The sequence below is a fragment of the Schistocerca gregaria genome, chromosome 8 (genome assembly GCF_023897955.1).
Source record: "Schistocerca gregaria isolate iqSchGreg1 chromosome 8, iqSchGreg1.2, whole genome shotgun sequence".
NCBI classification, from domain to species: domain Eukaryota; kingdom Metazoa; phylum Arthropoda; class Insecta; order Orthoptera; family Acrididae; genus Schistocerca; species Schistocerca gregaria.
Window position 1 is genome coordinate 128,014,949 of NC_064927.1, and position 24,930 is coordinate 128,039,878.

The window sequence follows — 24,930 nt, forward strand, 5'->3', positions numbered from 1 at the left end:
AAAACCTCAGTTCTTAAGAAATTTAGTTTCCATCTGTCTCTCCCTCTGTCTGTCACTTTTCTCACAAGCCATATCCAATTTATCCATGTATCTTAAAAAATTGCTACTGAGTCATTTAATACATACACCATCTATGTATGGTAGTCACATTTTAGGGCATCAATCTGAATCATTTCATCAAATGGTTTCTCAGGGTGTACTAATGTTTTAATCTGATCTTCATAAAAGGTCTTCACTCTACCACTAATATCGTTGAAAGTAGTTTTATTTAAAAACTTCAATTTTATTCTAGATTGCTTAGTTTCTTACCAAAATTTGCTCATGAAACATGTTTCAGATTCTACAAAACTCATATCTCAATTAATAATATGGTTTTCTCATGATAGGGCCTCACTGTCTAGAAACCTTTTTCACAAGTTTACTTTTCAAGTTATCTGATGTGTTGGTGAAAAAACTGTCTTTGCACTGACAAATAAAATCAACAAGATGGATATTATTATCACCTGGAAGTTTTTTATTAATATGACTCCAAATGTGATTGTTATTGCTTTAACAATTTGTAGCTGTAATCCTCTCTTCAGGCTCACCTAATTTGGACTTTGCATTGGAATGACTGCTAAGACATGAATCAACATCACTTTTAATTTTGGTAAGACTGCCCTTAAAAATTTTAGTTGTTATGTCTACCTTCTTATTTCTGATTTGTTTCATTTTTTACAATTGAACATACTCTCTTGAAATTTTTGTCCATATTTTCAATCTCATGAACTTCAGTTGTTTCCAACCTTTTTGTGCTAACCTCTACTCCATCAATCCTGTTACTGATTTTGTGATGTTCATTTCTGAAAAGTTCTTTAAACTAATCATATTATTCTCAAACTTTTCTGGTCTCCCCCCCCCCCCCCCCCCCATTCAGTTCATCTTATTTAAATTTTAGTTTTAATTAAGTCTTTTCACAAACTTCAAGGCTTCCCCATGCTTCTTAACATAATTTTCTAGCTTATCAAATCTTTCATTGACTTGTTTACTGTGCTTTTCTGAAGTTTCTTTTATTAAACTAATCTGTCATAAAATCTATTGCTAGTACTATTGTTCATGCCTTCTCTCTCATTAGAGCCAACTAAAGGTGTTCAGACACAACTCATTTAGTGATCTGCTGCCTCCTCCTCAGACTCTACACTGCTTTGACTCTTGTTATCATTATTCTGCTCTACTTCCTTCTCCTCCTCACTTCTTTCATTGACATTGTCTGCATTTAGATACCCATATTTCCCAAATATTTAACTAATCAGAAATGTCACTTAAAGTGAAATAAAAGAAAAATAAAGCAAAATTGCAGTACTCAATAAAATGTTCTTGACATAACCTACACTGACTATCACTTTGAGGAAAAGTAGAAACAATTGTTGAAATAACTAATTGCAGATGATGAAGTTGCTGCTGGTATAGTTGTACGACATAGTTTGCTGTACTCATGGCTGAATTTTGCATTGTATTTTCGTCCAAACTGTTGTTCATACTTGTTTATTATCTTCTGTGCCTAAATTTTGTTTCAAATTTTGATTGTCCAAAATAATTTGTCAAAATAGCTGGAACTTCAAAACTATGTTATCACTGTGATCAGAAACTTACATTTATTCCAGCTCCTCCACCAGATGAGAAGTTACACATAAAAAGTTCTTCAGGTGTGATCAAACAAGGAGCATTTTTCAGAACTCAGTAAATGCTGTAGTTTTAGTTTTTCACAAAAATAATTTTTCTCTTTTCACCTAGATAGATATGTTTGAGCATTTCAATTTTTGCATTACTACCAGATCTCACTGATGTTAATGAAGCATTGTAATGAAATATATTACAATTAAATTTTTATAACAATATATTAAGATGTGATTTTTCCTTTTTTTTAGTTGCTGGCATGAGCTACATTTTTATTTAATTCCATGTATTTATTTTCTACAACTATTTTTTATGTGCTGTAGTGTTCATTATATGCCTCCATTGTAATAAAATGCATATTTTGCATATATTATTGTATATACTTTTCTTTAATTTGTAGTTTTTGACTTTACTGATGATATGAACAATAATGAAAGAAATGTAGTGGCAAAATACAATAATAGCAATGATAGCTATTTTAACTTATATCATTATCATCAATACTACATGCAGTATGAAATGAATTACACGAAAAGTATTGCATATTATAATCACATTGTTATTGGCAAGTTTTCCCTCTTACATCTATACATTATTCATCTAGAACATATTTGCAAAACTGCATTGCATCATCTGGAAGTTCAAAATACTTTATAGTTGGAATCCCAAATGATGGTGGTCAACTTTACACTTGTCCTGCACACCCACGTCACACATTCTTCAACAGCCAATAAGCATTCAGTAGTGATCTGCTCTGAAAGCTGTAGCTAATGTGGGCATTAAATATGATTATAGCAGGTTGTATAGTGAAATTATAATTAATTTTGATTGTAGCAAGTTGTTTAGTGATATTATAATTCATTTGTAATAGTTGTCATTGCTGATGGTGGTGGTAAGCAATACATTCTGCAAAAGCAAGGGAAAGACACAATTTGCAGCATATACACTTCTTTCAAGTAGAAAGCATGTGCATGTGCATACTGAAACTCCTCTTTGGAATCATCAACAATGAAAACCTTGTCCATGTCTCGACATGCATGAGCTGCCATCGTTTGTGGATCAGACTATAATAATGCAGACATATGTCTCTTCTTTTCTTTGCTTACCATATGTTGTTTTGGTAAAAGGATGGATGTCAGTACTGATGGATGGCATAGCTTCTGTCATCTCAGGGCGTCAATATGTACTGGATCTCAAGATTATATATTGCTTACTGACACACTGACAATTTTCTTTGTTTACTTGTATGTGATGACTTAGTGGCTGTTCATTTTAAATGGGGGCCTGGATTTTAGTACTTAATGTGCTCTATCTTATAGATTTTTAACAGCCGAGTCTGTGTCTAGAACTTTGAGAGTACTAGGCTCTTCTAAAATATTGTAATATTCCTTAGAAGACAAGATGTTTTCTTTTTTCTGTGAGACTTCTCAATTCTACAAAACATTCAGTTTGGAGGCATGCAACTATGGTCATGAACAGGGAAGAAGTGACAAATATTATTAACTTTTGCACTCTTTTACAAGAATACTGTAAGCAACACCATCATGCAACTGGTTTTATTTTGGCTACTGCAACAATCTGAGAGTAGATTTATAGTATTGGTGGTATCACTTGGTTGTTTTTTGTCTACATCAGAGAGAAATTCCAGCAAAATCAAAGTAACTTGACTGCATCCTCTTGAAGATTCTGGCTCCAACCAGGTGCAGAAAATAATGCTGTGTGGGATAGCCACATGGTCAGAGGCATCTTGTCACAGTCCATGTGGCTCCCCACGTCGGGGGTTCGAGTCCTCCCTTGGGCATGGGTTAGTGTGTCATCCTTAGTGTAAGTTAATTTAAGTTACATTAAGTACTGTGTAAGCTTAGGGCCAATGATCTTAGCAGTTTGGTCCCATAAGACCTTACCCCAAAAATTATCAGAAAATAATGCTTTCCCATTTTTGCTCTTTAGTGTGGATTTTGATGCACAGTTTGTATAATCATACTTGTCTAACACACAAAACCTCATTTATTGATAGTGTTGGCTTAGGCTAATTTTGCTGCATGTCAAAGCCAATTTTCATGACAGTAGGATTATCTTTCTTCATTATATCATCAAACAGCACTGCAGGTACTTTATGTAATCTGTATGTAGTTCATATTTTATTCTTCTTCTGTAGATATGTTTCTGCTTTTCTTTCCATTAAACAAACCTCACATGTGGAGCAGGTATCATTGTAAGTTGTCCTGCATGATAGATTGAAATTTTTGTAAAATATGTGCTGGTATTTTGATAAGGAGCATTCTTTCAGGCCTACATTTTTTCTTTCTTCACACAGTCTCTTCAACATTTAATTGCCTGTGAGATGTGAAGGCAGATAACTTCTTGAAGACTTCCCCTTTTCATGGTGGCTCTCTGTGCCATTTTTTTATGTCATCCATAATGACAATATTTACCTCCTAATTGTCAATTCCTGTTCTGTCATTTCCTCTCCTTTCCTTAGGCGAGCTTCCTTCTTCATGGAACTGCTTTCTAGATAGGATAACCAACCCTTTGACATGGCACATATTCTTCATAAAGTGGCAACACAGAGAGCCATAACTTCACCATCCCTTTTTCCAATGTTATATTTCACTGTCACTGTTTTATTACTTTCTGCATTCTGGTTGGCCACCAGTCTGCAGTGAGGTGACGAAAAATTAAAAAAATTGAACAGGTATTTATCTTAATCTGTTTTATTTAATGAAATTATGTGATGATGAAAGTGGGGTCATATCTTCATAGCAGGGACAGCATCTTTGAATTCATACATTCCTTCAGCTTATGAAGATGAAATCTCAAGTCAATGATTGCATTTAATGATAGGTTTCCTTCTACACTTTTTTCTTTGGTTTTTGGGTCAATGTAAGTTCTTCTTCAATCTTGATTTTCTCCCTTCATGACTTTCTTTGGCCTGTATGCCATTTTCAGAATCATGGGAATCGTCATCCTTTCTGCTTCTGCATGCAACATTTCTCTGTAGACAAAAACTTCAGCAACAACTAAATACTTGTCTAAAAGTTAGGTGCATGTGCTCTGACAACAATGAAATTTGATTGCAACACTATTGTTGTCAGTAAATATAGTTATGACGAGTAACATCACCTAAGGCAAGTGGTATACTCCATTATTGTTAACTGCTTGCAGTGGGAATAGAGCCAAGATGTGGAGAGTAATTATAGTGCATTTGTTGTATTTTGCTGTAACTGTAAGGACATAAATGTGTGTCTTACTGAAACGTTATGATTTGGAGTGTTCATATGTACAGGTGTACCTGACTATTGCTAAAGCTAGCTTGGTTGAGGGGTTGATGTAAAAGGTCAACATTATGCCATTACCACGCCTAATGCAATTTTGAAATTTTTTACATATATAAAGTTTTGGAAAAATGCTCCTAAAATACTTAACATATGTTATTTTCATTGAAGAGCTGATCTTGCTGCTGTTACTCTACAAAACAGCAATAAACAAAAGTCCTGATGTTACAAACACTGATAAAGGGGGTGGGTATTGTGTATTAAACTGGGGACCTAGAAATGATAGATAGGCTTCGTCCTAGCGTAGCCCTCAGTGGTTCATAACCTTGCAACTGGTCACAGCAGTCCACCCTCCCCACTGCCGCCCCACACCAAACCCAGGATTATGATAATGGGGGTAGTGGCATGTACATTAATTCATGCCACACATAGCTTTCAGTTTCTGTCTTGTTTATTTCAACTGTACAAAACAGTTGACACAGTGTGTGCCATCTAAAATTAATTACATGTTTACTAAACTGATCAGCACAGGCACTGTGTCTATACTTTAAGCAAAATTAGGTATACACAGTGGTTCCACATGTATCATATTTACATTTTGCTAGAATGATGTAATTGTTAAAAACAGAAAATAAAAGAATTACTTAAATTTTGACAGATAAGAGTACTTTAAATAACACTGAATGAATTGTGAAATAAAATGACATCACATAATGCATGAGTTTTGCTACAGAGAAGTCTCATTCACAATTAAGATAGTCAGATATGTAAATATAACAATACGTATTACATTTTAGTTGATTATTTATAAAATATAGATTATAAATTCTTCCTAGGATGTTTGCTGGCTCTAATGAAAATGTACTTTATTTCAGTGAAGTAATCTTTTCTAAATTGAATATGGTAGATAGGATAACACTTCGTAAATAATAGTTACAGTCATATTTTAAATGGATTCTGTTTTTTTTTTTTTTTAACTATATATCATCAGTAATGATAGTAACTGTATTTTATTGGTTTTAGTTAATTTCAAATAACTTCTGTTTTAAATGTGTTGTCAACAATATTGATAGCAGAATTTTAGCAATATTAAGAGAATAGGTTGGTTTTAAACATTCCTCTGAATTACAGTGTTACTTGAGGTATGAAGAATACACTGTGTAGGTTTATTTCATAATCACTACAGTATTGCTTATATTGTCCACATTTGGCTATGCTTAGTATTTTAATTAATGTGAGTGAGAAACTGCTGGTAACAAATTTTAAGGAAGAAGTTACGACCTAGATGATATATTTCAATGGGTTTGCTGCCAGAGATGGGTAATTTGATGGTCAGGCTATGAAGGGGATTCCATAAGTTAGGCACTAATGCAGGAACATTATGTGGAAATAGGTTCTGGCTAGTGGTAGGGAATCATTTCTTTATTGGTACAGACAAGAGGAACAAGGATCCATAATAGAGGACAAAAATAAGTAAAAATCTCTTGGAAGAGATAGTGAAAAACACATAAATTATGAGAAATTTCATGGAAAAATTCACAAAATAGACAGAATGGATGAATTATGGGAAAAAAAGAAGGTGAAGCCTGAGGTTGTAGGGCAGATAGTGAAAGGCAAAAGCAACATGGAAAAGCAACAAGATATAAAAGAAAAACTGGAAAAGTTTCGATAGGACTCGCATTACGAGGTTTTGGTAAACACTTTATTATGTACACACATCAAAAAAAGTGTTGCATCACCTTGGTTATGAGAGTTACAGAATCTGTACAGAATATTAGAATAGAGGTCAATATAAACATCATTTCCGCCCTTTTTATTGCTCATGAAAACCACACATTGCATGTTGTACCACCATACAGTGAGACCTTCAGAGCTGGTGGTCCAGGTTAGTGTACACATCGGTATATCTAATGCCAGTAAAATGTCCTCTTGCATTGATGCATGCCTGAATTTGTCATGGCATACTATCCACAAGTTCATCAAGGCACTGTTGGTTCAGACTGTCCCACTCCTCAACAGCGATTTGGCATAGATCCCTTTTCAATCTATCCCAGGCATGTTCGATAGAGTTCATGTCTGGAGAGCATGCTGGCCATTCTAGTCAAGTGTTGTCATTATCCTGAATGAAGGCATTCACAAGATGTGCACAATGGGGATGCGAATTGTTGTCCATGAGGACAAATGCCTCACCTTTGTACTGCCAATATGGTTGCACTATCAGTTGGGGGATGGCATTCATGTATTGTACAGCCATTACAGAACCTTCCATGACCACCAGTGGTGTACATCGGCCCCACATAATGCCACCCCAAAACAAAAGAGAACCTCCACCTTGCCACACTCACTGGACAGTGTGTCTAAGGCATTCAGCCTGACCAGTTTGCCTCCAGACATGTCTCCAATGATTGTCTGCTTGAAGGCATAAGTGACACTCATTGGTGAAGAGAATGTCATGCCAATCCTGAGTGGTCCATTCGACTTGTTGTTGGGCTCATCTGTACTGTGCTGCATGGTGCCATGGTTGCAAAGATGGACCTCACCATGGATGCCAGGAGTGAAGTTGCGCATCATGCAGCCTATTGCGCACAGTTTGAGTTATAACATGACATTGTGTGGGTGCATGAAAAGCATTATTGAACATGGTGGTGTTTTTGCCAGGGTTACTCTGAGCCATAATTCATAGGTAGCAGTCATCCACTGCAGTAGTAGCCCATAGGCGGCCCTAGTGAGGCATGTCATCAACAGTTCCTGTTTCTCTGTATCTTCTCCATGTCCGAACAACATAGCTTCGAATCACTACGAGACGCCTGGACATTTCTCTTGCTGAGAGCCCTTCCTGGCACAAAGTAACAATGCAGATGCAATCAAACCATGGTTCAACCATCTGGGCTTCGTTGAACTACATACAACACAATCTGTGTACCTCCTTCCTGGCAGAATGACTGGAAGTGATTGGCTGTCGGACCCCTCCAGCTAATAGGTGTTGCTCTTGCATCGTTGTTTACATCTTTGGACAGGTTTAGTGACATCTCTGAACAGCCAAAGGGACTGTGTCTGTATAAAATATCCACAGTCAATGTCTATCTTCAGGAGTTCCTGGAACCAGGGTGATGCAAACGTTTTTTTTAATGTATATACATAGATAGCTCACCCGTACTGAGAATCAAGCATCTTGCTAATTTTTCCCTGTTTTCATTATTATACTGGAAATGTATCTGTGAAGGGAATTCCAAGAGCTTTAGATTATTACATTTGAGTTTTAAGTTTTAACCTTTGTGTGATTTCACATTAGGTATTGTAACTGTCCATTTATTTTACTAATTTTGGAATTAAATTACGATACTTGTTGGTTGGCAGTTGCAGATGGTTGTATTTCATTTGTTCTGATCCATTTTCTGATTACCGATAACATTTGACAGAAGTCTCCAGACACAAAATGGAACACTTCAGTGGATATATTATGGGATATAGATGTGGTGTTTGTGTTACAAGAAGAAAAGACATATTCAGCCCATCAGAGAACTTCATTTCATCATATCGCAGCCAAATAGCATGAAATATTAGTAAATTATATACTTCAAGCTTTCTCATTAAACTATCTTTACAGTAGTTTCTGGAATTTTTGATAAATTATAAATACATTTAAGTTGGCAATCACATAAGAATATTTTTTATGAATATAATAGAGGGAAACATTCCACGTGGGAAAAATATATCTAAAGACAAAGATGATGTGACTTAACAAATGAAAGCGCTGGGAGCTTGATACACACACAAACAAACACAAACATACACACAAAATTCAAGCTTTTGCAACCAACAGTTGCTTCATCAGGAGAGAGGGAAGGAGAGGGAAAGACGAAAGGATGTGGGTTTTAAGGGAGAGGGTGAAGAGTCACTCCAATCCCGGGAGTGGAAAGACTTACTTTAGGGGGAAAAAAGGACAGGTATACACTCACATACACACTCATATCCATCCGCACATACACAGACACAAGCAGACATTTTATTGTGTCTGTGCCTCTATATGTCCTGGGGGACAGACAAGGAAGGAACCATGAACTGAGGGAGAGATAAGGCAGCCTGGAAACACTTGCCTGATGAAATCTCATTTCCCAGGCACAAAACCTTGGTTATCTGGCAAGGTCCTCAGAAATGTGTTCAGCGTGCAACTAGCTACCTTTTCAAGGTAGCGCACTAGAGCTTTAATGTACATGTTGTGTCCCCCCCCCCCCCCCCCTCCTCCTTGCCAGTAAAGGGTATCTTCCCTTTGTTATAATGTACCACCTGTTGTTTATGCACGATCTGGATATTATTCCTCATGTGCCTCCAATTCTCGCGGTATGGTCTCGTGTGTTATGGAGCTGGGCAATAGGTGGTTAATCTCCCATAAGTTAGATAATGGGGTATTCAGCTCGTAAGCATACATTAATTCCACAGGAGATGCATGAGTGGCTTCATGCTTGGCTGAATTGAAGGCCTGATTTAGCCAAGACAACATCGAGTCCCACTTCTCAGGTGCATTTGCATGATAGATTATAAGGATTGATTTCAAACTGTGAATAACCCACTCCATGAATGAGGCTTTGGGGTAATAAGGGATGGTTGTAATATCTCTGATGCCTTGCCCAAAGCAAAATCCCTTAAATCTTTTCAAAGTACAGGCAGGGGCACTGTCACTGACTATAAGACTTTGTGTGGACCAAACCATGACATCATATGGGACAGTTGCTGAATGGTAATGTCTGCCGTGACCCCCCATGTCAGGAATAACCAGCAAAATCTTGTGAAAGCATCAATTATTACCAGGATATACCTATGACCAGCTTAGTATGCTGCAAAGGACCAATATAATCAATGAATACTTTGTCTCAAGGGTATTCTTCCCTAGATGACTGGAGGAGTCCTTTCTGAGGCCTGGAACCAGACTTAGCCTTGTTAGATAAGTGACATTGTGCTACAAGATGTCAGATGTCCCTATATAACGATGGAGAGTAAAATTTCTTGTGGACCTTGGCCAAGGTCTTAAATAGATCAAGGTGTCTGCCAATCACCAAATCATGGAAATATCTAAATGTGAGTGGTACATTCATGGTTTTCCCACCAATCAATTTTTCTCTAATAACGCCCCACAAGATGTCCTGGGCTTGTTTCTCCCTTAAATCAGCAAACAGGCCCATAAGCTCTGCCAACACAACATTACTGGATGAGATTCCCTCCCCAGGGTCACTTGGATATTCATTTTATCCCAAAAACATGCAGCTGAGGGAACCAGGCAGGGAGTTCTCTGAACCTGGAAAGTGCTTGACTTTGAATCGACAGGTGAAAATGCTGACTGCCCAACGGGCAATGCGTCCAGTCTTTCTAGGCCTGGCCAAAACCCAACTCATGACCTGATTATCTTTCTCTAGCAGGAATTTTTTTTAATGTTCCAGGTAGAAGTTAAACTTCTCAAGGGCAAATAAAATTGCCATCGCCTTGCACTCATACACCGAATAGTTAAGCTCAGCTCCTGATAAACAACAAGATGCAAACACCAAAGGGTATCTCTCTCTCTCAGATTCCACCATGACAGGCATCATTTTGAAGGACAAAGGTTGCATTAAAATCTGGGATAGCTAAGACCAGCAGATTAGCAATGGCAAATTTTATGGCCTCATACTCCACGTGTTGGCTATCACCCCAAAAAGACTCGCATCTCTTCTTGTGTAAGTCATTCAAAGGGGTGGCCATCTGCACAAACTTGGAAATGAACTTGCAAAAAAAATTGCCCCTCCTATAAAATGTGCTATTTCTTTCTTTCTGGGTGGGCGTGGGAAGTCCTTCAAAGCCTTCGTGTGCTCCTGGTCTATCTGGATCCCCTTCCTAGAAATTGAATGCCCTAAGAAGGAGATTTGTGACCTACATAGGCTTCATGGTGGGTCCCACTAAATGCAACCTAGAAAGCACTTGGTCAAGGTGTTGTAAATGTTCTTCAAAAGACCTATAGTAAAGCACTATATAATCCAGATAGGTGTAAACACACAAACTTCAGGTCTCCTAACATTGCATCCAATAACCTGGACAATACTGCGGAACCCTTAGACATCCTGAAAGGCACACGATTGAATCCGAACAAGTTCCAGTCAGTGCAGAAGGGAGTCACTGACTTGGAAGATTCCATGAGGACAATTTGATAATAATGGTTTAAGTCAAGGTCTGTAAAGCAAGTTGTGCAGGAAAACCATGTAAAGCAATTATGCAGGTCTGGCAATGGTACCGACTCCAAAACAACTTTCTCATTCAAAATCCAGTAGTCCACTACTGCACAGTAATCTTGACCAGTGCCTTTCATAACAAGGAAGAGAGGAGAAGTGTACGGAGATGTCGAAGGTCTTAATGACCGCATCCTGTCAAATTCATTCAATCTTTTGCCTTAGGATGCACATCTTGGGAGTATGCAATTGATATGGCACCCGGCACACAGGTATTGGATCAAATAGCTCTATACTATACTCAATTAAGTGTGTCACCCCCAATTTGTCCGATGGAACTTCCGGATAACATCAAAGCAGATGGAGAAGACATTCACCCTGCTCAGATGGCAGATGATCCACTTTGTAATCACTCAATTCCTCACAATTTACATTAACACTGGCCCATTTCCTACAATCACAGAGAGGGTGTTTTACTTGTGGTGCAAATTGAAAATAGCACATGCCACTAGCAAATCGAAAATCAATCTGGTTCTTTTCATGAAATCACACGTTAAAATGACTGGAATGTGTAAATCCTGCATGATCATAAAACAGTGAGCCCACAAAAATTTTCCAGTTTGTACGTACCCTCACCCATTAGAGGTAAGTCATGGCCATCCGTGATCCTACATCTCTGCTTAGTGGAATGTGGAATGGAAAATTTACATACATATCTAAATTCAAGATACCATTGCCGATCTATCAGGGATACTGAACTCCCGGATTTCAGGAGGACACAAACAGGTCCTTGACCAAGAGAAGTACAGATATATGGGAGATGTTTAACCAAAGGTACTCTGGTTGCCATACAATTTGAAGGCCAGTTCCTCTTATCAGAGCACCTTTTCCTATGGTGTCAGGTATCACGACGCCATTCTCTCAGAATTGGGCAACTCCAAATGAAATGACCCATTTCCCGACAACAAAAACAACACAATATGTCTATCTTTGAATTATTTGCACCAATATCTTTATTATGCACTGCCCTGACTGTTCGAACATCTCAACCATAGTCAGGCACTGTTCATCCAATCAGGCTTCTGACTCTATGGAATCAATCATTTGTTGAAATTGTCTAAACGAATCAGGATGCTGCACAAAGGCCAAATGCATTCCCTCCAGCATATGGCCTATGGCCTTTCTTCTGAGACTGTCATAACCACAGCACTAACACAACCCTGACATGATAAAAATACTGTCCCAGTGATTCATCCTGGCCCTGCACCCTCCAGTAAAATTCAGATTCCAAATGGAGACACATATGCACTGATAACTTTCTGCTACTATTTGTTTATGTAACTGTTGCAGTTCCAGTATGCCTTGAGCTTGCAATATTTCAGAAATAATTACAATGAGGGGACCTTTAGCTGATGAAAGCAACAGTGCCAGTAACACAGAATGTTCTACCTTTAAAGCACTAATAACGCCAACACCGATTGAGTTTGATATAGGTGATCACCCATCAATTCCTTTATATCATGGAACAACACCATTATCAGATTGGGAAATTTTGCAAAATTAATTATTCATAAGGTTAAAATTTCCTCATATCTCTATGGGTGGATTGTTGACACTGGATTCACAAATAAAATCTCCCCCCTCTAAACTTAAGGCAACCACATGAGACTAATTGCTGAATTTTACTGATAAGAACTGAATGGGTTTTTGTCTGAGCTTCAATAAGTTGGATGGCTGATAAATCCAAGAGGCAATTTAAGTAATGCACCGTATGGGCTTGTACATGAGCAATTTGATTCTCTGTGGGTCAGACTAACTCAAGGAATGAAATGGTACTTTGAAATTCTTTGACTGAAGTAGTCAAATGAGCAAAAATTTCACCCACCTCTTGAAAGGTTCTAGTCTACAGTGAAACCAGGGTGCCAATAGCTATGTGAAGACAGGTAGCCAATTCAACAACACTACCATCCATTGGCGTATCCTTGACTTTTAATTCAAAGAGAAGGTGTTCACGCCAAAAATATGAGATTCCTGGACAATCTTGTGAGAGCATGATCTATTTGCCTCCTGAAGTTTCAAGTCAATATTAGAATTACCAAAACAACATACTGTCTATCACGGCACATGAAATTAACACAATTCAGAAATGAAATTTTCACCCTTCCCAATCCCTTACCCCCCACCCCCATTATAGGTCAAAGCTGTGCTACCATTGGAATGTTCTTACTTAACACCTGTTTTGTTTAACCTTTTAATCTAAAGGAAGGGGGTGGAAGGGCTGACCCAATTAAGTGAACATTTCGATTCCATTAAGTTTATTAACTCCCCAAAACAGTCTCTCATAAAATTTGACAGGTGCTGCTCAGGCAAGAATATTATAGACACATTCATTACATAACATTCATTACATTACATAAAATCATTACATAAAATCATAAGCAAGTTAATAAATCATTAGCCAACATTGAGAACCCCTACTCAGGCATAATATTTAAGAAATTTTCATTACACAAAACCATAAGTAGGTTAATAAATCACCTCCCATAAATACTGAGAACCAACAAACAGAAAAATATCTAAGAAACTCTTGTTATTTAAAATCATAAGCAGGTTAATAAATCATATCCCATAAACATTGAGAACCATCATTCAGGAAAAATATTTACATAAAATCATACATACTACATAAATAAGTTCAAAAATCATCTCCCATAAAAATTAAGAATCGCCATTCAGGCAAAATATTTAAGAAATTCTCATTAAATAAAATCATAAGTAAGTTAATAAATCATCTTTCATAAACATTGGGAACTGTCACTCATGCAACATATTTAAGAAACTCTTATGACATAAAATCATAAGCAAGTTAATAAATCATTAGCCCACAATCTCCCACCAAAATTAACAAAAGCCACTAAGGCTGAATTTAATCATAACTTTAATAAAACATCTCTAGTTAAGACAATTATTTAAGACAGCCGCGGTGGTCTAGCTGTTCTAGGCGCTCAGTCTGGAATTGCGGGACTGCTACGGTCGCAGGTTCGAATCCTGCCTCAAGCATGGATGTGTGTGATGTCCTTAGGTTGGTTAGGTTTAAGTAGTTCTAAGTTCTAGGGGACTGATGAGCACAGATGTTAAGTCCCATAGTGCTCAGAGCCATTTGAACCATTTTTTTTAGACCCTTTCAATCCCAAACTTTAACAATATATGTAAAATGACACTTGACACACAGCCTCAACTTTAACACAAATACTTAAAACATATTTACTAAACATAACTTGGACAATCTTGCAGAGCAAACCATGAAATTATTCAAATCACCATTGACTTGTAAGATGGATCTGTAGGGCATAAAAAATTATAATGTTATACAATCATAAATATGTAACAACAGAAGCAGGGCCCGAGCTTGTAAAGCTGAAGTTTAACCACAAACAGTGGAACAACTGAGGGAAGAAATACTTAATTTCAAACCAAGATGTGGCTCCTTTTGCAACCCCACATTGAATAAATCACCAAAATGTGAACCAAGCAGACGCTCCCAAAGAGGAATACATGAACTCAGGCAAAGTCCACCACCCATAAGCCAAACTTGTAATTTAACAGGAAGCCCTATGCTTCAGTCGCCTACTGCCTCAGCCCACTAAAACACAGACCACACCCCACAATAGGAGGCAGAAAAACTTTTCTGAACTTTAACATTTAAGATTTACCAGAAAATTAACTCTATAAAATCAAGGGTAAACAGCTAATATCAACCACAAGTGCTTCCTTTAACTGAAGCATTACTTGATAAACAAGCACTAAGAGTGGGAAATGAACTGGCTCATGAGAACTGACACTCACTAGAACTTAATGACACACATCTGCAAATACATCAATATTATGTGGAAGCAGAGCACACGCTTAGTAAGAGGCCTCAAATGAAATCAAACAAACATAACATCACACGTCGAGCAACGTCTTACTGTACCTCGAGCAATCACATTCACAGTAAACTAAGCTCTCTTAGTTTGTAGCGTACTTAACTGGGTGACTTTATGCTGGGGTGATTTTGCAAACATGTCAGACCATCACTTCACAAGATCATAACAGCATGTGCCTCCAAGGAAGCGAGCACATCCACAGCTAATGATGTTGCCAGAGAATGCATAGTGCCGGCAAACTCCTGCCTACTCCAGTACAACCGTGTGACAACTGCCGTGCAGCCTCAGGCATGCCGTTTTCACTTCTGTCCACCAGCCACTCACAGACTTGTGCACCATCGCATTGCGTTCTCAAATCATTGTGTCCTCTCTCTCTACTCATGGTTGGCAATCCCTTATATCTCAAGCAAGCCAGCCCAAGCCCCAAGACAAACCTCTGCACTAGGAAATTGGTCACACTCATGTCAGATACTACTGGCACTAGTCCCACCACAGCCCACTCATGTTGGCAGCTGTTCTTTATTCGAATTCTGGAATATTTACTTCATCTTTTTTTACGAGGGTATTTTGGAGGGCTGTGTTTAGTAACTGTTCTTTGGTAGCACTGTCTTCAATAGTATCTACATTGCTGTTGCACAGAGAAGGCATTGATTGAATCTTGCTGCTGATATATTTCACATACAACCAGAATCTCATTTGGCTTTCATTGTGAAAACTGTTATAAGCATTTCACATTGAAGCTCATGCTATATTTTGAGCTTCTGTAGAAGAGCACCAATCAACAGACAGACAACAAAATGATTTTGTAAGGGTTTAAGTTTTAGCAACTGAGCTTCAGAACCCTAAAAATGAATAAAACGTTTATAACAGTGGGATGGAGATCAGTAGAGGAATATGTCAGCAGCGAAGGGCCAGCAAGTACAAACGGACTTGGTGAGGTTAGTATGGGCCTATTGTAATATGAGGAAAGTAAGGGGATGAAGGGGGCAGGGGCTTGTAATAAGGTTGAGTTTCAATTATTTCATGTGGCACAGAAAAGTACACAAAATACTTTTTAAAATATGCAAGAATGATGGAGAATGTGTGATAAATTTGTAGGTCTAGGATTAATTATATTCGAGGGAAGAATGTGACACAGAAACTCAGAAAATCAGTTTAAATCTTTTTGTTCTTTTCGTATAGTGTTTCAAAGCTTTTAAGTTACTCAAATCAAGAAATTTTCTGGGTCTTGGGTTGAGAAACCATATACATTTTGGTGAGGGTTTTCTACAACTTCAAAATGTTCAGTTTAGATACAAATGAATTACTTCTCTTCTACAGTAATTGACTGTGATCTATAAAAATACATTCATCTGAATAGGAATGACTTACGAAGATATGGCTGGTACTTACATGTAAACATAAATGTAGGAAGAGGAAGGATAGGGAAAGGATGGGTAGGAAGTCCTGGTGGCTAGATGCACAGGGCATTGTGCTAATGTATTGGTGAAAGTTGAAAACTTCTGGCAGACCAGGACTCAGATCAAGATTTACCACTGTTCATGAACAACTGTCTTAACTGTTTCAGCCATCCAGACACTGTCCCTGACTGACTCAATTTTCCAACTTAGCATATGCTGCAATGCAGCGTTCCTCATCCATTAAACTGACTATTCACAAATTCTGATTTCCGTAGGAGTTCTGACTATATTTGTGCATCCATTCTGAAACAAATGTCAAGGAGCTGTTACCCTCTATCTCAGAAATGTATATAACTCATGGTGCCTGTTCTTTCAGAGATATCCACTTTCTTTTCCAAATCAAAACATCTGTTTTTACATACTATTAACTTTTTATAGTATTTAAATGATCTTGCACTCCATTACTATCTGACACACGAACAGATTTAGGCATTTCCACCACTGTTGACTTTAAATAACCCACACTTTCTTTGGGAGTCCCCATAGCTTCTAATAGCTACATAATGTATGAAACTTCACTTTCTTCCTCTGCTAGCAACACATCTCCATTTAAACTAACCTAATAACTCCCTTCTTCTCTTGCATCCTCACCTCTCAACTTCTCAAAATGTTAATTAACTTGTTATCCCTCAGAGAAACATCAAGTATCTTTTTGTGTATTATGCCTTCATCCTTCTGTTCAAGTCTTTTTCTTTCATCACTTTACTTATCTCCTGTTTCATCTCCAAATTTGTTGACTGAACAACAAGTGTAAATTCCCTTCTCTTATACATAACTTATCACGTACTGCTTCTACACAAATTTGGTTTCCTAAGTTTTCCTTCCAAATTCTTTTCCAAATTGATTGATCATTGGCAGTATTATTTATATGAAACACTTCTACTATTTTCTTGTCATCTAAATTTCATCTTAAAAATGTATCATTATTGGTAGTCCCTGCATTTACATCATCATAAGCTATTTCCATCATTAGTTCTAATGGTCTGTTGTGGCTGATTGTACTTTGGACATAGTCTGTTGGTAGCTTCAAACACTCTACTACCATTTCTTCCAACATTAAAATTCTGGTTTCCTTACAAAGGTTTCTTTCTGGACATTAATTCCTGTCATTGTTACTTTTCCTTCATTATTGTTGCTGTTGTAGTTTCCACTTCTGGAAGCTGATCTCTCACAGTCAAAATTTTTTCTACATGTTCTCTCAAATGCCCTGTCTGTCTTGTCCATATATATCAGGATATTATCATTAGAGTCATCAGATCTGTAAACTGTTTTTGCTAACTTCCTTTTTCGGACATCTATCTTGGTGGACATATGAAAATGTCAACTCAGGTGAATTAACCTTTTTAGCTGAGCTGTACAAAAGTCTTTCATGCCCTTCTTTTGCTGACTATGATGTGCTCCATTTAGAAATTAACTCTTGACTGTAGCATGTTCTGCCGCAGCTAAAACATATTTATTAAACATAACTTGGACAATCTTGCAAAGCAAACCATGAAATTATTCAAATCCCCATTGACTTGTAAGATGGATCTGTAGGGCACTCCTTCTGAAGCACTGCTTGCACTTTGGTCTAGTTCTGCTTGTACTGGATCAGCCTGATCTAGTTCTGCTTCTCTAAACCAGCCTTTCCTAGTACTACTTGCTCTTGGTCTGTGTGACTGACTGCTACCATTCCCACAGATGTTTGAACAAGTTCTGCCTCACCTCTCTAATCTGATTCTTGTTTACAACCTTTATTGACATTTGTAGATCTGCCATATCAAAGTTTTTGGCTGACACTAAGTGCAAAATATATGATATAAATGCATACAGTCATTAACACTGTAATCCACTTTCACAAGGCACAACACTGAAATATAAAATAATGTTATAAGTGTATGTAGCTCATGCTACTCAAAACAGATTTCCAGAGTTCAGGCTTCTGTGTTGTGTTAACCAGGTTTTTCAAGGTTAGTAGCATGGTCCATTCTCCATGTTGTCAAATGTTATGTGAATTTCATCTTGCTCACAAATAAAATTTTAAATTTTTGGTAGTTCTTTGAATAATTATACTATTTCAGAGAGAAAAAAGATGAAACATGTCATTAAAGGAAACTTTGACATTGGCACTCAGTACCACTACACAATGGAAACCCAATGTGCTGTGTGCATTCCAATGGAAGACAGTATAGATGTTTATCCTGCAACACAATGGATGGATGAGACTCAGATAGCAATATCAGAAGTTCTTAAAGTGCCAGAAAACAGGTAATTTTTGCATACAGTTCAAGTTTCTATTTTTTTAAGGTATTTATGTATACAGGAAAGAAGTAAACTACCTGTAGGAGATATGCAGCAGCTATTTGATATAATAGAGGCAACATAGTCTTTTTTAAATTTTCTTTTTACATGAAGTAATCACTTTTCTGATAATTTAACAGATTATGTTTAGCTTGCATAATCAGAAATGGTATTAAGCAGTAAAATGATAGGTTAATGTTAATGCAGTGTATAGTTTTAGTTTCTGTCATCTGCTAGTATTTTATTTACATACATTTTGTCATGTTCCATATTCATAAAGAATTGGAGGTGAGGAACATTACAAATAAAAGAATATATGGAGAGTTCAGGAGATGAGAATAAGTGTATTGAACTTCACAATACAAATAAATTTGAAACATCCAAACAGATTTGAAACATATTTTTTCAGAGATGCTACTCAAATTCTTTCAGTTGTTTTCCTGTAGCCAAACTGGTCCAAGCAGTTCACAGGTGTAAAGCCAGGTCATAGTTTCCAGTGAGCACAATATTGCAGTGATCAGACATGTCACCATTGTGAGATGTGCTGATGCTCTGACCTTCTGGGTGTACATAACTGACATATATTCCCCCCCCCCCCCCCCCACCTCCCTTTCTCTCCCTCCCATCATCCCCTTGTGGGAAACTCTCCACAAGCCTCGCATCTTAGAGCACATATTGGTGACAGAATGGTGGTTGCTTTTGTAACTGTGGTTGTCAGCACCTGGCTATGGTGATAGGAATGTAGGCACTCTGTCTGCCCTGGCTGCCAAGCTCATACTACTATATTACAAATAGTTTTGTGGAACAAGACGTTTTCTGTTGACAGTACAAGCATACACCATTACTGAGCTCAGTCAGCACTATGACATATCTGGGAACTGTTAAGCAACTTTGGTATTTGATGTTAAAATTTTAGTCTAAAGTTTATGAAAGCCTTTGATATGTTCAATACTGATGCAAATAATGCTTGTAACTATACTTGCATATTATTTTAAGAAATCCTGTTGCTCTTTAGAAAATATTTCAATTCAACTGGGTGCTCCTAATATTTAAGCAAGCTTGAATTAACAAGAATCCATTTGTGGCAGTTTCTGTCACTTTCTTGCATGACAATGAAATAGAAATCATCAGCATGAGCTATTCCATACAAAAAAATAAAAAAATAATAAAATAAAAAATAAATAAAAAATAAAAATTAAATATCTTTTAGCCACGTAGGTGCGTGAAGGTGACATCCAGCAAGAGGGAAAATTGGAAATTCGTTATGAGGGCTTATGGGACCAAACTGCTGAGGTCATCATCGGTTCCTAAGCTTACACACTACTTAGGCGAACTTAATCTAAGGACAACACACACCCGTGCCTGAGGGAGGACTTGAACCTCTGACAGACATAAAGGGCCAACAATAGAGAGGATGCAATTGCTCATGATTTTAACCATCTGGAGGGAGCCTGAAGGAGTTTGGTGGTTGTATGTGAGTTGTTTAGGTATTGTGTTACATTAGCACAGAGACAAAGAAAAGAAACTGTACCATGTTGAATTTCAGTTGAGAGATCATCAAGATTAATGTCTGTGTTGTTGATGGTAAACACTATATTGATCTGGGATGAAGGAATAGTAGGGAGTATCACAAGCAGGAGCAAAATCATGGCACACTTCATTATTGTGTCTCCTGGAAGTTGTCAGGAGAAGAGATGTCATTGGCCATGGCTGGCATAATGTAGAAACAGTCACATGTATGTCATTAGCTAATGACCAGGCTGGCTTCACCCTACTCACTGAGACTCTTTGGCATTTGCCATTTAGTAGTATGTTTAATATGCTCTGTTCACAGCTGAGGATCTTGTGAGGACATGAATATGGGGGCTGTAGAGATACATGGACAGAGTTATAGAACAATAGTTCTTTGTGAATACAGTGTTGTGATATTGTATGTGGTTTTAGTGGAAGAGTGTAGATGTGGGAAATAAATTTGCACACTCAGTCAAATAGAATGTAAAACTTGTCACTGTTCAGGAGGTGAGAGAGTTCAAGAATTCGGCAGAAAGAGGGACCAATTTGCCATAGAGGATGTCAGCAAGCAATTCTTGTTGGTACACTTTGTGTGTGGCACATATTTCCAGGACGATGTATGGTAGTAACTCTGACCAGAAACCACTATATCATTTGAGTGGTAGACAGTGGTGAGTAACTTGTCAACACTACACAACTCATATAGTCTGGTGAATAGAGCAGGTTTGAACTGGCAGCCCTGACCGGTGGTTATAGAAGAGGGCCAACCAAAGCAAGAAACCCAGGAGTTGATGAAGGCATGGGTAACCAAATAAGTCATAATATCAGATAGAGGGATGGCTTCGACTCCCTCATGGCTCACTTGATGGCTCAGAGTATATATCAAAAACCTTCAGAGGGAGGGAGATGGTGTTATATGTACATGATGTTGGCATCCTTTGGGCATGCCAGATTTCACTAGTAGTGGCTGTGCATGTTGTCCAACATTACTCCTCCAGAAAGGGATACATGCATGTGCCCAGTCACAAAATCATTTTTAATTCTCAAGCAGATGTTTTGTTTGGAAACCAGTTTCATAGTGGTGCCACTTGAGCAAGGTCAGCAGTGTCCAAGATATGGGTTCAGGTCATGTCGTGCCAAGAGTGCATTTTCTTATTAGAGCATTGCTTAGCAGTGCCTCTATGGAGGCAGCATAAAGGAGGTGACAACAATAGGAGTCTTAAATGCCCAGGAATCTCCATAGTTCACAGTAACTTATGGGTAGTGGGAGGTTATGAATAAACTTGACATGGTTGACTGTTGGTCACATGCCCTCAGGTAACACAGTTTAACCTAGGAAAGTTTCACTGTTACTAATTACTTGTGACTTCTCCTGGCTGATTTTGACACTGTTGTTATGATGTGTGCTGGATTTGAACCAGATGGTATTCATGTTCCTGGATGGAAGAGGAAAAGATTAGGGTGGCAAAGATCAGGATGGCAGAGGAAAAGATCAGGATGGCAGAGGAAAAGATCTGGATGTCATCCTGACAGGCATATGTGAATTGGAGCTTGAACATCAAAGAATCAATAAACCACTACCAAGTATGTGCCTCATTTCTGAGGCCATATGGCATGAAACAGTATTCAAAAAGTACAAAAGGGCTAACTAGAGCAATCTTGGGGATGTAATCCTTGAACATAGGGATTTTATGGTAAAATTTGTGCCAGTTAAATACACTGAACACTCCTGCATGATCGAGGAGTGGAGTGAAGTCCTCACTATGTTCGATCAAATAACTGTCTATAATAGTAGGAGGGGTCAGAGCACTGTAGTCAGAGCACTGTAGTCCCCACACAGATGAAATAAACCATCTTTCTTCTGGATGAAATGCACGGGGAAGATCAACCACTATCTGATGGGTATATGATACCAGCATCAAGTAACTATTTTAGCATGGTGCAGTTTTCTGGGATTAAGGCAGCAAGTCATATGCATGGTCCCTCCACAGTAGAGTCCTATGGAGGAGGCAGCAACAGAAAAAGCTTAGGCATAGCTGCAGGAGTGTCATCAGAGCATCATGAGTGCATGTCAGTGAGCTGACATAGCAACTCATGAGCTTCCACCAGTTGGATGCTGCGTAAGTCAGTTGGAAAGGTGTAGCATGTGACCTCATAGAGTGTCAAAAGTGGAGCGCTCAAGTGTAAGCTTGACTAGTGATACAGTGAGTTGAGCTGTTGAAGTGGAGCACTTGGAGAAGAGCCAAAGAGGTGGGTCCTTAGTGGTTAATAAATCAGAAGAGCCTTCTGCATCCAGTGATGGAACATACTGCTGAGCACAAAACCCTCAGTTTCAATGGGAGCTTCCCAACTCATGCCATCTGGATACTTCCCTCCAGTACCAGCTCTTCTGAACTACACAGATGGAAGTTATCTTCAAAACACATCCTTCAGTCCCACAATCCTCCTATCCTCAATCTCTGCTAACCTTCAGCATCTGCATACTCTACTGAACAATATGCTCTTCCTCTATCCTTTCACCATCTCCCAGTCCACACCTTCATGTCATTGGCATTGTGTGTCACAAAAACTCACCAGATCTGGTACCTGTGTGTTGCATTCCTAGCCTGTGTACCTTTTTCCTCTTCATTTGAACTCATACCCTCCACACCTGTTCTGTCCCTCTGAGCTATCAGTTATCCTTCACCAATGCTCCTCCTGTTTCCTGCCTCTTTCTCTCTGTATCCAAACTATCCAACACACCACTCATTCTCATTTGTAAACAAGTCATATTACACAAAAGTTTTAAAGAAGTGAAAAGTTATTGAAATTGATTGTCATATGGCAAATCTGAAAATCCTTCTTATCTTCTTGTAGGGGAATGTTTTATTTTGTCAGAAAAATCACTTGTTCAAAAGTAAATGGCATTTTGAATTTACATATCTTAGAATTTTGTAATCCAAAAGTGTACTTCTTTTGAAAACTTATTATCACTGTTCAATTGCCCTAATATTTATGTTTATCAAAGTATACATTGTTATTATAATTAAGGTCTTAACTACAAAAGTGCTGTAATAAGAAAAAAGATTTTGTTGGCAACTGTCCCAGCATAAGTAGAAAAATAACAAATATACAGAGAGGATACCCACTGGACTGTTATTAGGTCTGTTCATCATATAGATAGAGATGAGCAGCAGTTTCTGTTAAGTTCTTGTAAGTGGACATCAACTTTGTAACAATGTTTTGGCCCTTTATCAAACATTAGTCCTACAGTTTTAAGAATCCTTTAAGGTATCAAATAAATGATTTATGTAGGTGGGTACAAGGAGCAGATCAAGCACAAAAATTTTCAGGACTCGATATTTAATGTACCTCTGGAATGGATTTAGTTTTATGTCTGTCATTTTATTTGCTAATGTCAGCCTCTGTATCACTGCTACTGATGTTAGCAAATTGAATACCACTTGCCTTACCATGCCTTATAGTGCTCCAAATTTCCCTTAACTAATACTCAGGATTTTGATTTGTTTGTGTATAGTATATGGATTTTGCCTTTTTGATGACAAGGTGAATAATTTTGAAATATTTCTTATAATGCATTATAGGTCTCTTAGAGCTAGCCGTGTGCAATAAATGAGGTTTCCTCTTCCTAACACAAGATACCTTTATCCCAGATATTAGCTGTACTTCCTCTTGTGCTACAATTATTTTTGGCTCATTATAAAGGAAATCTGGATTCACAATGTTGTAAGTAACTGTAAGAAACAATTAAATTTCTTCTATATTGTTTGTCCTTGATCAAATTTAGCATTTTTCACGTTGATAATTCTCCATATATATTGTATTCAAATTATTGTTTATAAATCTGTCAGATTTTACTCTTCCTTTCTTAGTTAGCCATGGCTGATGGGAATACTATTTGATATTTGAACCTTGTAGCCAAACTACATATTACAGGACTCACATCTGTTTTATGAAAGACTGCTGAAGTTGGAAATAAATTATCAGTCATTGTTGCACTGTGTCTTGTTATTCATGTTGAGGATGTTATTTTAAGGAACAAATCAAAGCTGGTCATCAGTAACTCTAGGTGCGCTTTATTATAACTACCCAAGATGAAATTAATATTGAAATCTCCAAGCATATGCACTTCTCAGTTACTTTAGGAAGTTTTCTTAGTATCCGCTCTACCTGCTTAATGCAGTTTAAGAGATTTCTTGCTGGAAACCTGTTTCGATTGCAGTACTTGTTGAGGTCTATTGCCAAGAACTTCATTCCACTTTTTGTATGTATAGCTGCTCTACTTTCCTCATATTATGTCTAAAATAGTGTTATACTTGTGATTCTTGAGTTTCTCCCGGCGTATTTGATAATCAAAATATCCACGGGTGTACTGCCGGTCTATAGTGTCCAACGGGCACAGTATTTCGGCGATCAAACATGTCGCCATCATCAGGTGAACTGACGGACTGAGCTCCTGTGAACGTGCCGGCACGGAGAACCGTACGCTATGGCTGCTCAGAGGGAACTGGGTTCGGTTGCGGCGGCGGCCGATTTAAATACCCTCCGCCCGCGGCGCGCTCCCTCCGCCGTCCGCGGCCCGCGCCACGGTCTCGCGGTGGAACAGATTGCGACGGCGTCTGAGATG

The 24,930-nt window shown here is 38.0% G+C and overlaps 1 protein-coding gene across 1 annotated transcript in view; it reads left to right on the plus strand.

Moving 5' to 3' along the window:
* Positions 1-24,930, plus strand: part of LOC126284101 (xanthine dehydrogenase-like) — a 301,701-nt gene that overhangs the window by 206,462 nt on the left and 70,309 nt on the right. The window contains exon 16 of the mRNA XM_049982754.1: positions 18,572-18,758. Within this exon, the coding sequence (XP_049838711.1) occupies positions 18,572-18,758 (187 nt within the window). The remainder of the gene's footprint in view (positions 1-18,571; positions 18,759-24,930) is intronic.